Source organism: Bufo gargarizans, chromosome 7 (assembly GCF_014858855.1).
Source record: "Bufo gargarizans isolate SCDJY-AF-19 chromosome 7, ASM1485885v1, whole genome shotgun sequence".
NCBI classification, from domain to species: domain Eukaryota; kingdom Metazoa; phylum Chordata; class Amphibia; order Anura; family Bufonidae; genus Bufo; species Bufo gargarizans.
The window spans coordinates 188,096,059-188,110,102 of NC_058086.1; the positions used below are offsets into that span (position 1 = coordinate 188,096,059).

Sequence of the window (14,044 nt, forward strand, 5' to 3'; positions counted from 1 at the left end):
CTCCCCGCTCCCCACTACACTTTACCATGGCTGCCAGGACTTTAGCGTCCCGGCAGCCATGGTAACCATTCAGAAAAAGCTAAACGTCGGATCCGGTAATGCGCCGAAACGATGTTTAGCTTAAGGCCGGATCCGGATTAATGCCTTTCAATGGGCATTAATTCCGGATCCGGCCTTGCGGCAAGTGTTCAGGATTTTTGGCCGGAGCAAAAATCGCAGCAAAAAGCGTTCCGGTCCGGAACTGAAGACATCCTGATGCATCCTGAACGGATTTCTCGCCATTCAGAATGCATTGGGATAATCCTGATCAGGATTCTTCCGGCATAGAGCCCCGACGACGGAACTCTATGCCAGAAGAAAAGAACGCAGGTGTGAAAGAGCCCTAACAAGTTTACTCAGCATTGTATCATAAGGAAACACAGCAAACACAGTTTTATTTACATATCAAGTATAGATTTAAAGGGGTTGTCTAGGATCAGGATACTGATGGCCTATTATCAGAATGAGATCAGTTGGGGTCCGAATAATGTATTGACACTGATATGGACACTGCGGACTCCACCTGCATGCTGTCTACTACCAGCGGTGGTGCACTATACTTCAGCTATGTTGCATTCTCCTGAAAATGTCTAAATTAATTAGTTTTGGCAGTGCATTGCTGAATCTAAACAATGAAGAGGCCACAGCGCTCACCATGGCCCCTTTAAACAGCTAATAGGCAGAGGGTGCCATCCTGAGGACAGAACATCGAAATTCTGAACCCCAGAAACCACTTTAAATGAAAATACCTGAAGGCTAATTAGATGTTTTATTTTATACTCAGCATTAAATTCTAATATTTTTTTTACCAAGTTTTTAAGAAAGTTGTAGAATAACAAACATTGGATCAGCTGATAGTTTGATAGTGGTCTCCACACTGATTATCACATCACTTCATTTAAATTATTAAATGTTCTTTCAAATATAATCATCGAGTTAATAGGTGAGTGTCACCTGTTTAGAAGCCTGGAGACCAGCTGGACAGCCCATTGATTTTAGTAGGTATTGTGCAATACATAATTGGCCTGCTTTGTTTCTGGATTCTTCTGCAGATTGTAGCTGATATCAGAGGGTTCCAGCAGTGGGATATCCTGTGATCAGCTTATGGTTCCTCGACCTCTCCTAGCAAAATGGCCTTGTCTAAAATGGGCAACCACTTTATGATCACTCATCCATATTAATACCCCATTTTAGGCTACTTTCACACTAGCGTTTTTGCTGGATTCGGCAGGGCTCAGCAAAAACGCTTCTGTTATCGATGATACAACCATCTGCATCCGTTATGAATGGATCCGGTTGTATTATCTTTAACATAGCCAAGACGAATCCGTCATGAACTCCATTGAAAGTCAATGGGGGACAGATCAGTTTTCCTATGTATCAGATAGTGTCAGAGTTAAAAGGTTTTGCTCCGCATCCCATGATGGAAACGTCCTGTTCAGTTACGTTTTGTTCCTATTGACAATGAATGGAGACAAAACTGAAGCGTTTTTTTCCGGTATTGAAACCCTTGACGGATCTCAATACCGGAAAATAGAAACGCTAGAGTGAAAGTAACCTAAGATTTGAGCTGTTTATACATTTCATCCATTTTTGGTATCATTGCCAATATGCTTAACCCATATTACCTGTTACACATCATTTTACATAAAAAAATACTAGTAATTACAATATCATATTATAATTATATTGCCGTGGCGGTTTCACGGCAAAAAGTCATCTTAAGAAGACAACTTGATTTATTTTTTTAGTTTACTACATCATGTTTTCTATCTCTCTAATGGCATCCTGCTTGGTTATATTTCTCCACTGTGAAGGAATCTCACCTCTGCCTTGAAATTGTAAATTATAATAGTTCTCAAAATCAGATTTAAAACGGCAGGTCACCCATTTCCAGTAGGATAAGGCAGAGTTGTCTGGAGTAATAGACCACTCACTGTAAGGGGGTCCTGCAGTTTTATAGTTTTTGTAGGGAAAACGTATACTTTCATTGTCATCTTCTATGTACCATATATTACTTGATACTACAGTAGTGCAGATATCCGTGGCAAAATGGTTGGTACGATGCCACTTCTCACCTCTTAAACCACTTGGACGATGGTACTTCATACTGTGACATCCATCATGTGTACTTGTAGTATGTGTGCAAATAGCGTGACAAAATGGACACTTTTTCCAGCATCCGGGAAACTGGTCAAATAAAATGGTGAAGGTCTTTTGTTTAAGGGTTTGTAGATCACATGCAGATAACTCATCTTTGAGGTTTTTCACTACTATTTGTAAAGCCTTTGTCATTGCCTCCCTAAGGAAACCTATATCAGTTATGTTCTGGTATTGAATACTTTTCAAGTCATTTGAGGACAGCTTCATTTCATTTTGAAGCCCTTGGCAGAAACTTTCCAGCCAGGATTTAACATTTCCACGCTTGTCTGTAACCTCCGCAGTTGACTTATCGATAGCTTTTGAGACGAGTTGTCGAAAAAGATCCACTTTAATGTTGAAAATGTCAGAAATCTTTGTCTTGTTACTACAGTTCACGTGAACACGTTCTTTGATAAAGGCCTGAACTGCTGATTTAGGATCTTTGATGTAGTTAATGTAATCCTGGAAACGTTCCTTTTCTGCCAGTGACTTAAGTAAACAGTAGTCTAGTTTTGATCGGTTCCCATTTAAAGAAGGATCATTGCTTTTCATGTCCCCAGCTAACTCAAGTGCAGCCTTTTCTGTCACTTCTTGTTGGATGGACCCTTTTAATGTATTGCACAATAATTCGGCTAGTGAAGCAGTTTCCTTTGATTCTTTGCAGGAGATTTTAAAACTCTGCCAGAATTGATCCTTTTTACCTTCCAAGTAAACACGAGGATTGTTAGCTTCTCTAAAAGCATCTGAAATGCGGACAAATCTTCTGGCGGCAATTTGGCACAAGAACAGTGACACATACAGCTTATATTCTGTCAAAAATTTAAACTTTTTATCCAGCATGGTGTATATTTCCTTGTTAATCGTATTCAAAATTTCATGAAAATAGATACACTGATAATCCATTATCTCTTGCTCTTTTTTTACAATATATTCATCAACTCGCTTCTTTAGAATATATGTTGTATGTTTTATCTTGTCTTGATCATCATGGCTGAGTGTTCCAGAGGAAAACACCTTTGAAAAAAATCCTCGTTTACCCTCAATATACTTGGAGAACACTGCAAGAAAATCCTTCCAATTATAAGAATCACGAATTGTATCAACAAGATTGGTTTCTGTTTTGAAGCGTTCTAGGAAAACATTTTCTAAGTCTAGGTGGATCTCAGGACGCTCAGGCATGTTTATTGTGTTAGTTACTTCAGTAATCAAGGCATTCCACATGTCATAAAATTTTTCCTGCAATTCCTCATCATTAAGGTTTCTTCCTTTCAAAGTCAAGGCCAGGTTTTTGCTTTTCTTAAACATTTCATCTTCATATTTTTCCTTAAAAATGTTCATTTTTGCACTATTATTTTTTGCTGTCAATAGTTCATCAGTTTTTTTCTTCATCTCTTCTATGATATCACTTTTAAGAGTAGAGAGTCTATTTTCTGTATTTGCTCTCCATTGCACTAACATCTCACTATCTTTTTCTTCTGTAAAAAATTTATTCAGATCTTCCTGAATAGTTTTGTATTTCGGTTCAAATTCCTTGGTTAGAGAACCCACATTTACAGATTTTATCACATCGTTGTGAATTTGGTTGTTGATTTTGCTTTGAAGCGTCAGCATGTGCTCTCTTAAAGACCATGCCAATTGACTGTATTTAGTTTCCAGTTTGTTATAAGCAGCAATTTCAAGAGAATTCTTAAAACTAAAAACAAAGTTTTCGTTAAGCAGCGCATTCCATAGATCATTAACACGTGCTTTAAACATTGAAATGCTCAAAATATTTGCATGTTCTTCTTGTTTCCCTGACTGGAGTATGATCTTCTTTAACTCTTGGACATTTTCACTGTAACTTGGATTTGGAGGGGCCATAGGTGGGTCACCTTCCCACAAATGGGCAAAATAGTGAATATGAGTGTTGACATCAAACTGAATGACATCATTGAAACAAGTGACATCACACTGCTCCTGCTGCGCTGCACACAATGTCATTTCATCCAGTTTCTCTTGCAATCTTCTTCTTCCCTCCATGTTTTTTTCTTTGGCTGTGATCTCACCAACATTTTGATGAACAAATAAACAGCTTGGTCTTAAGTTCACTTGTTTCATTCTGAGAAATGCTTGGACAGCAATCTGTAGAATGTCTTGCATTTCGGAAGGATTTTCACCAAAAATATTAATTACAGTGATGTTACCCAGGCCAATTACAAATGTAGCCAATTCATTATCATGGTTCACCGAATTCTTCTTTGATAGTTCTACAGCTCTTAATCCTTCGGTGTCTACAACAAGCACGTATTCAAATTTTAGTTCTTGTTTAAGTTCTTCATCAACCTTAATAAGTTGCATAAACGCTCCTCGAGTACATCTGCCAGCACTCACTGCAAACTGGAGGCCAAACATAGCATTGAGTAAAGTGGATTTACCTGTACTCTGAATACCTAGTACAGAAAGGACATACAGCTTTTTATCTCCTAACAGTCCTATCAATTCATCCAGAACAGCTCCTATCCACTTCAATGGTACATGTGCAGCGTCGCCATCCATAAGCTCTAATGGATACCCTGAAACCATAAGATGTGCTGCAATTTTAGGCAAAGTGAAAAAGCTTTTATCTTTTTCAGGGAATGTTTCTAATGCTTCATAAATTTGTGCCAGTTCTCTGAGAATATGTTCAAGCCCAAATGTTGAGATGTTGATCTTGGTTGATAGTTGTTCCAGGTTGTTTTCAATTTTTTGTATTACACGCTTATTCTTGCCCTTTTGCTTTTCCACTTTTAAATCTGACCAAACATTATGATATTCATGATAGAGAGTTGATAATGTTTCTGAAGACAAATCATCCAAAAACATTTTAAACCACTGCAGAAAATATAATTTTGAGCCCTGAGCATTTGAGTGTAGAATATTTAGGAGAGATCTCATAAAGTCATTTAAAGGAAAAGCTTTTTGTATTTGACTGTTTCTTAGCGCTTGTTTTTGAGACTCAATGTCACTTCGCTGTTGCTCAATGCTCAAATTATTTTTTCTCTTGAGCCTAGTGAGTTCCTTATCTTTTGTGCACCACATATGCCACAGATCACCTTGCAATGGCAGAAATGACTCCTTTATAGCTGAGAGTTTTTTTTCTTTTAGTAGGGACAGTAGAACCTCTGCATGGTCTCTTCCTTGCTTGCACTGCTCTTTGTCCACATCCACTATAAATCCATGACTTCTGGCAATGCTTGCACATTTGTTAAGAGAGGGTCTTTGATTTGAACTGGTCAATACTGATTGTATTGTAGTAGCTACTATGTCTACCATATCTGCTTCATTTCTGTCTCTTAACCCTATTTTTACTTTAGTACCAGGTTTTGGTGGAGGACATTCCTTGTCTGCAATAAGACAGATTAATGGTGTGGGAGATCTCACTAATCGCTGCAGAACAATTTTACCATGTCCTTCCCTTGCATCTCTATCATTGAACAAAACTACAATGACTGAGGAAATCTGCTCTAAAAATTTTACTTGTTTGTCATGTTCTCTAGCATCACCATGTAGATTGGTAAAAGCAATGCAGTCATCAAATGCATCATCATCCTTCCCACCTGGGCAATACCAAGCAATTTCTGTAATGCCATTCATTAGCAAAGAGTTCTTCGTACTTCCCTTGCAATGGCGGTGATAGAAGATGTCATGTCTTTGTTTACTGATCAGCCAGTTGATTATTTGTGACTTAGAAGAAGCTGATGGACCAAAGCGAATGAAAGATACAATAGGAGTTTCAGCTTCAGTAACACATTTGTTGCTGGATGTATCATCCCTGTTCGCGCCACTTTTTGCTTTCCATTTCTTTTTAACTTCTTGAAAAGACCACAGAGGAAACTCAATGAGCTTTGTGCTGGGATTTCTTACCAACATTGGTACAGCAAACTGACAAAGTGAAAGTTTTGTGTAAATATACTGCCTCATAAAGTCATTAGCACAATGAAAAATTGCCATCTGCACATCCATAGGGTGAATAGGTTGCTCTTGGTTTGCACTTTGGTTTTCAAATTCCTCATTGCTGTCATCAAGGAAATCATCTAAGAAATCTTCCGATATGTCATTTTTATCAACTTTATCATTTATGGTCACTATATTCTTTTGAGTGAGATCATTAGCACGTTTGTACTGTGTATATCTAGCACGATAGTCCAACATGAGCAACTTTTGTAGATAATGGAAGGAAAGTTGATGTTCTCCTAAAGTCAGGGTTTCAGACATAGAAGATCTACATATCTTATGAAAATCAGCCGTTTTCATTTTTTGTGGATAATATTTTACAAGGTCAAGCCTCTTTAACAATTGCAAAAAGTCTTTGTCCATGTTGCTGCTGTCAATTTGTTCATCAGTGTTAATAAGTCTAATTTCATCCTGACAGATATTTTCCAGCTCTTTGGCAATTTCATCTGAGCTAAACTCCTTTCTTAATACAATTCCATAGGCAAATTCTCTTAGATTATCTTCCATTTTGCTCCAATCATAAAATTCAGAATGCTGATGAACGATTTTTTTAACATTAGATAAGATATGACCTTCTAGATGACTTTTCATGAAATTCAATCGGTCTGCTTTCTGTTGAGCAGTCATTTCTTTGTAAACACCAGAAAATTTTAACCCTGTGTACAGGAGAAAAGCTTGTGCCCGTTCAGCACATTGACCTTTCAGGTTTGCATATTCTTTATGGACTTCTTCTATGTTGTTTTGCAAGATATCTATATCATTCCGTCCTAGAATGTTACGAAAGTAGAGATTTTTTACACAGTATCCAGAGTTATTTGCAATGAGGAGCACCAGTAATTCAGAATCTTTTTGTTTTGTCTTCCTCATAGTTTTTAAAAACGAATAAAGTGAGCAACCGATATGCTGGGTAGCTTTTATCTTAGCTTGGAATTGTTCTTCTGTAGATGATGACAGAGAAAGTGTTATCTGAGAAAGATTTTCTTTTGATTTCTGAAATCCACGATCTATGACACTCCATGTCTTGTTACTTGTTATAAGACCTGATCTCCAATGAAAGAGAGAATCAACTTCTGAAGGACCCCCTGTTTTGGTGGAGAAGAACTGAATATCTTTCTGAAATTTGGAGATTGTTGATTGATCAATGGAACCATATGTATTTGTTTTTGTTAAGTCAAAATCTCCTCCACTTCCAGCATAACTAGCACCAACATAGAAGTTTAGTGCCTCTGATGTCATTCTTTTAGCTTCTTGCATCTGATTAGATGTAATGCTTTCCATGGAAGCTTTCCACCAGTATATTCCCCCAAAGTGTACAGGGCCTAGGTTAGCATGAGAGCCAAACCTCTGGAAAAAATCTGTACATTTCATTCTTATGCCTTGTTTACCTGAATCTATGGCAATTAGTTGTTCAATCTCTTTTAATGCATTTAGTGCACTCTGCGAGAGTTTCATCTGGTCCTTAGTGAAGTAGCAGGATGCTAGTGGGATGTAATTGTATCTTGTTGTACAGACATATTGTTGTTGACTAGACTGTTTACTGGTTTTATCAGATTCTGAATCTTTGCTATAATCTGTACCGATTTTTAGACCGAAGCCCATGAAACTAAAATTAACTGAGCTACTTAAACTTAAACCAACTTTTTCAACAGTTTTCTTAAAACTGGACTCCTCTATTTGGGATGTAAATTCCTTTTGTTGAAAAACTGGACTTTGCTCTGGTCCAAGAAGTTGGAAACCCTCTGGAATACATAGCAGTGGTTCACGTTTCTGAAACACATCATTAATGTTTTTTGTTTGGAAAATTCCTTCAAGTGCCAAACCCCCAGAAGCATATCTAAGGAGGTCTTCATCTTTTATATTGTCAGATTTTTTAAATGATTCATCCATGAACTTAATCTGTTTTTCATAGTAATCTATAAGATCCACTATTGACTTCTCAGGTGGTGCTGAACAATCAGAAGGTATTTCTAGGGCTTTACGAATTTCTTCTTCCCTCTGCTTGACCATTTCATCATGTCGATCTTTTCCTTCAGATCTTAATGTTTTTAGCTCAGTTATTACTTGTAATGCTTGTTCGTTCTTTTCTTTCATTACCTGACATCGCTTCTCTTGCATTTCCTTAACATTTGTACTGCTATCTGGCACATTGCATAGTTGACGTAAAGCTCTTTTTTCCCATTGGTAACGGGTCTTCTCCTCTAGTAGCGAGCAGTCTTCAGGCTGAATGTATTTTATTGATTGTATATTGTTAATGCCCAGGTTTTCTTCAAGCACACTGAGCCAATATTCGGGATCCAAGCCAGTTTCTCTAAGTCTATTGACAAGCTCAACATCAGAAGAACTCCCATCGTGATGTCCTGACATTTCCGCAGAGCTGAAAGGAAATAATGAAAAAGGTTACGATAATGAAAATTCCCAAAATGTTTTATTAGGATATGAGATCAAACTGTAATTTAAAATACTGTATTAATTAAAATTAGTTTTTACCACAAGAGATAAATACGTTCTTCTTATAATAATCTATCTATAGCAGATTTTAAAGTGTAGGCACAATAATGTTATGCCTTCCTTACTGAATACCTGTGCCCCACTGTGGATCTAGATCATGAGAATGTTTTATTTTTATTTTTTTAAACCTAGGATGTTTTTATTACCTAATTTAAAAAATGCATTAATCAAAACCCATATAAGCATCTATCTTCAGGGGCACAGTCCCTGACCTGTGTGTGGAGGAGCCAAGCCCAACATCAGCATATCCATTTCTGTTATTTTCTTGTTATGAAGGGCATCTGTCAGCAGATTTCTACCTATGACACTGTCTGACCTGTTACATGTGCGCTTGGCAGCTGAAGGCATCTGTGTTGGTCCCATGTTCATATTTGCCCACATTGCTGAGAAAAATGTTGTTTTAATATATGCAAATGAGCCCCGGCAAACAGTTCCGCCCCCTCATCTTCTACCTTCAAGAAATGCCCCGTTCTTCTTCCTGTCGGCCGCCCGAAATCTTACGCAGGCGCAGTACCGCCTGCGCGATCATCAAGCTCCTGAGGGCAACAACCTCAAAAGGCTCGGTGACGTCAAGGAGCTTGAGGATCGTGCAGGCACAGGCCGCAAGCGGTACTGCGCCTGCGCGAGATTTCTGGTGGCCGACAGGAAGAAGAACGGGGCATTTCTTGAAGGTAGAAGATGACGTGGCGAAGGGGCGGAACTGTTTGCTGGGGCTGTGGGAGGTTATGTCAGGATCAGAAGGCATTCTTGGGCTTCAAATTAAGGGCTGGGAACTGCAGGGGGGCATTACTGGGCTCCAGAGAGAAAAAAACCGCCCCTCTGGGCACCTTGGAGTTTCATTAGCATATCAGTAAAAGAGCTTTATTATCAAAATGACAAAACGAAATAAAGTAAGAAGACCACTGCAGGAAAAAGGGTACTTTATTGAACATGGGAATGTTGAAAGCTTAAAATGCTAAAAGTAGGTGACAGATTCCCTTTAAACATTTATAGAATTCTTGACAACTCTCCTAGAACATCTAGCAAATGGAAAAAGGTAAGACATCCTGGACTCCCAGAAGAGCTGTCAAATATCCCTCATAGCTTATGCACTTCCTGAGTTCTAACTGTATGTGATACCAGGATGCTACTGCAGTCGTCAGGGTGTACGGCAAGGGGTCCCTTAAAGTAAATGTTTTCGTGATGGCAGTTGCTACAAAGTAAAAATGGGACAGAATCCCTTAAAGAAATGGTGTTAGTGGTACCCAGGTGTAGGAATGGCCGAGTGGTATAGGGTGGCCTAGAATGTCCCTTTAAGTGTACTTGTGCACGTGTCACAGTGCTCCTATCTGTATACGCTGGACACCAGGCGTTGCCTTCCAAAGGCAGAAAAAAGGAGTGAATAATTGAAGGATTTGAAGAAATGATTTGAGTCCAGACCTTGTGATGAAGTTCAATAACCGTTTTATTTTTGGCAAATGTTCCTCTAACAGTTTCAGGCTTTGTCTTGGTTCCCAGCAGACTTTAGCATTAAAACTGCTACATCTGTTGCTCTCTAGCTCTGCGGTACTGACAAGCTTTCTGTATAACTTTACTTTTACTGTATGTCACAACTTCTCTTTGTAGTCCGACTCTAGCTTAATCCAAGGAACTCTGCTGGCTGCTGGCTTCAGAGACTCCAAGCTGTAGCCTCCACATCCAGCAGAGCTGAAGGTGCTTTGGCTGGCTTGGACATAGCACGTCCAGTACTACTGTAAGCTGGCAAGTACGATTTAAAGGCCTCATATTTTTCACTCTAAGACTTAACCCCCCCCCCAACTAACCTTTCAAAGCACCCTCTGTTCCAGTAGCACAACTCCTGATTGGGACCTTCTTGATCCAGAGACTGTTGTAGCCAGTCAATAGCTTTAGTGGTCATGTGTGCAAGAATGAACAATCATTGCTATTCATTTCTGGTTTCACAGGCACCACCATGAGATGCAGCGCTAGAATAGAGGGCACTATGAAAGGTGGGTGTTTTTTTTATTTTTGAACAATTCTGTTGACCATGCATTTTTTTGGCTGGACAACCCTTTTAATAGCATTTTAATTTTGTTCTGTTAGTTCGTGTCCACCTCCTCCAGGCAGTCACGGCACATCTCTACTCGCACTGCTGCAGTTAAGGTGCTAGTCCTCTGCTGACCGCCTGCAGCGGGTCCACCTACTTGAGTCCTTTGTTCTTCTTTCTTGCAAGCTTCTGCCTGCCTCCTGCCAGCATAGGACTCTCCATCCTGTCTCTAGGGAGCACATACTTCCGTTGCCTTTTAAAAGGGACACCACCCCCTCAAATTTTTTTCCCCAGCCTTAGGTTCCCCATCCCTGGGTTTTTAAGGCACCTTCCCCTATGGGAGGGAGCCTGAGCAATAGGTGTTTGTATCTTGCTAGTCCCTGATCTGGGCAAAGGTGTTCTGTTCCGTTAGTCTGCCCGTGTACTGACCTCTGAGTCTGATTCACCTCTGCCTGACCCAATGTCACAACCAGACAGCTAAGAAGCTCTGACAGAAGCCTTTCAGAACCTCCTCCTTGAGTTTTCTTTGTCTTGGTTTTCAGTTTCTCATCTCGTTAGCCTCTCTCAGCTGTCATGTAGTTGGACTGATTGCATCCCTTTAAATTCCTCCCCATAATGCATTAGTGTGCGGCTTATACAACTTCCTGGAGTGTGTGTGCATGCTGATCCTATTTTCCAGTCTTCTACAAGATAAGTGCTGTACATTTATTTTCTGTTTTCTGGATCCCAGGTGACCCTGACTCCCTCCGTGTCTAGTGTAGGGAGCCGGTGGTCGTGTCCCCTCACTATTATAGGGTGTTCAGGTGTTATACAGTCGAGGTACGAGGATATGCGATCATCTACCATTGGGATTTTCGCATAGGCTGAGCAGTCAGGGAGAGTGCCAGGTCTGATGCAGGGGTCTCCCTTTTTGTTCCTTAGTTTTGGATCCAGTGAGTCATATATTCATTTTGTATTGTCTTGTTTCCTGTACACCTTCCGTGACACCCAATCAGTGCCTCATCACTGTATTGACCTTTTGCTGCCTGCCTTGACCTTGGATTGTTTCTCGTATTTCTCCTTAACTTGGACTGTCCCTGACTATGATTTTTCCTAATACCTCAGCGCTTCACAGAAGTGTCCCTGACCCCCATGGGTGAGCTGTCAAGAACACAGGGGCTACTCCATTACTCCAGATCCCTGTATAGGAGTTAAAGTGTGAATACCAGGGGACTGCCAGGCTAACACTCTTAGGTTTAGTACAAAGTCAAACGTATTGATTGACACAGTGGTTCCACACCCGCTGTCGGTAACATCATTTTGTCTGGAGTCGCTCAGCAATGTATCTGAGCAGCCGGTTATATTTCTGTTGGTGCTGGAGTCTGATGAGCGCCTTCCTCTGCACTACAGCGAAGTAGGTTCCTGTTACATATGTGGTTAAAGTCTGGAATTGTAGTGAACAGGTGCCTACTTCAATCAGCAACTGGTAGGGAGAATGAAAAGGCATTGGGTAAAAGTGGTATTTTGGTTTCATGATACTGATTACCTATCAAGTAAATACGATAAAAAGCTGTAAATTTACTGAACTGGTGTTCAGGTGTTATACAGTCGAGGTACGAGGATATGCGATCATCTACCATTGGGATTTTCGCATAGGCTGAGCAGTCAGGGAGAGTGCCAGGTCTGATGCAGGGGTCTCCCTTTTTGTTCCTTAGTTTTGGATCCAGTGAGTCAAATATTCATTTTGTATTGTCTTGTTTCCTGTACACCTTCCGTGACATTATAAGTCGCCAAAACCGTCTCAAGCATGGATCCGGTTTCACTTTTGACTGAACGCTTCCAGGGTCTTTCATTGGAGGTAGCTGATCTCCGTAAGACTCTTTCTCAGTTTCTAGTGACCGGTTCAGCTTGCGTTCATGGAGTTCATTCTGAGCCTAAGATCTCGCTCCCGGATACGTTCTCCGGGGGTAGTGAGAATTTTGTGCGTTTCAGAGAGGCTTGCAAACTCCATTTTCGCCTTCTTCCCCATTCCTCTGGTGATGAGGAACGGAGGGTGGGGATCATTATATCGCTGCTCAGGGGTAACGCTCAGTCGTGGGCTTTTTCGCTGCCGGTGGGGGCACGGCCCCTCCGTTCAGTGGATGAATTCTTTTTAGCCCTGGGTCAGATATATGATGATCCGGATCGTGTTGCTTTGGCTGAGTCTAGACTACGTCTGTTATGCCAGGGTAAACAATCCGCAGAGATATACTGCTCAGAATTTCGGCGATGGGCAGCTGATACTGGTTGGAATGATGCTGCACTCCAAAGTCAATTTTGCCATGGTCTTTCAGAGGGATTGAAAGATGCATTTGCCTTTCATGAGAGGCCTATCTCCTTGGACTCTGCTATGTCTCAGGCCGTTCGTATTGACAGGCGTCTTAGAGAGAGAGGAGAGATCTCTCCTTCCTGTCATACTCAGTCCCAGGACAGTGCAGCGGTCTCATTCTGTGTGCAGGGGTCTCAGTCGCTGTCAGCCCCTTCTGAGCAGGAGCCCATGCAGCTGGGGTTGATTGCCTCTGACAATAGAAGATTCAGCCCGCATGGGAAGGTTTGTTTTTGTTGTGGAGGTATAAATCATTTGGCAACTGTTTGTCCCTCTAGGAGATTCAGGCAGTTTTCTGGGAGTAATAAAGAAACAAAAAGGAAAAAATCTTTTAAAAATGTTCCATCTGTTACTATTGGCAGGGTTGAGGCGGAAAGTGAAGGTTTTCCGTTTGCTTGTAGTTCCCGTTTTGTCCTGCCTGCCAGGGTGACGCTAGAGAGCAAGAACATTTTTTGTGAGATTTTTGTAGATAGTGGAGCAGCTGTCAATCTCATTGATAATCATTTTGCAATAACTCATGGTTTCCAGGTATGCACTTTGGGAAAGGATATTCCTGTTTTTGCTATTGATTCCGCTCCACTTTCTCAGAAATCATTAAAGGGCATAGTTCACAGTATTCGTTTAATTGTGAGTGATGCTCATGTTGAGGATGTGTCATGTTTCGTCCTTAGCGGATTACCTACTCCTCTTGTGTTGGGGCTACCCGGGCTCACTAAACATAACCCCACCATTGATTGGCAAGCGAGGCAAATAAATGGTTGGAGTGACTTTTGCAGAGAGAATTGCCTCACGACATCTGTTTCTGAGGTTTCTACTAAGACTGTACCACCTTTTCTTTCTGAATTTTCGGATGTCTTCTCTGAGAGTGGAGTTCAGGATTTGCCCCCGCACAGGGAGTACGATTGCCCTATTAATCTCATCCCAGGCGCCAAGTTGCCTAAATCTCATTTATATAATCTTTCCCAACCTGAAAGGGTCGCTATGCATGCTTATATCTTGGAGAGTCTGAGAAA

The 14,044-nt window shown here is 40.6% G+C and overlaps 1 protein-coding gene across 4 annotated transcripts in view; it reads right to left on the reverse strand.

Annotated features, from left to right (window-relative positions):
* Positions 1–263: 263 nt before the first annotated feature.
* Positions 264–14,044, reverse strand: part of LOC122943017 (interferon-induced very large GTPase 1-like) — a 42,529-nt gene continuing 28,748 nt past the window's right edge. For all 4 annotated transcript variants that reach the window (XM_044300372.1, XM_044300371.1, XM_044300370.1 and 1 more), the window contains one exon: positions 264–8,527. In XM_044300372.1, the coding sequence (XP_044156307.1) occupies positions 1,795–8,517 (6,723 nt within the window). In that variant the 5' untranslated portion in view covers positions 8,518–8,527 and the 3' untranslated portion in view covers positions 264–1,794. The remainder of the gene's footprint in view (positions 8,528–14,044) is intronic.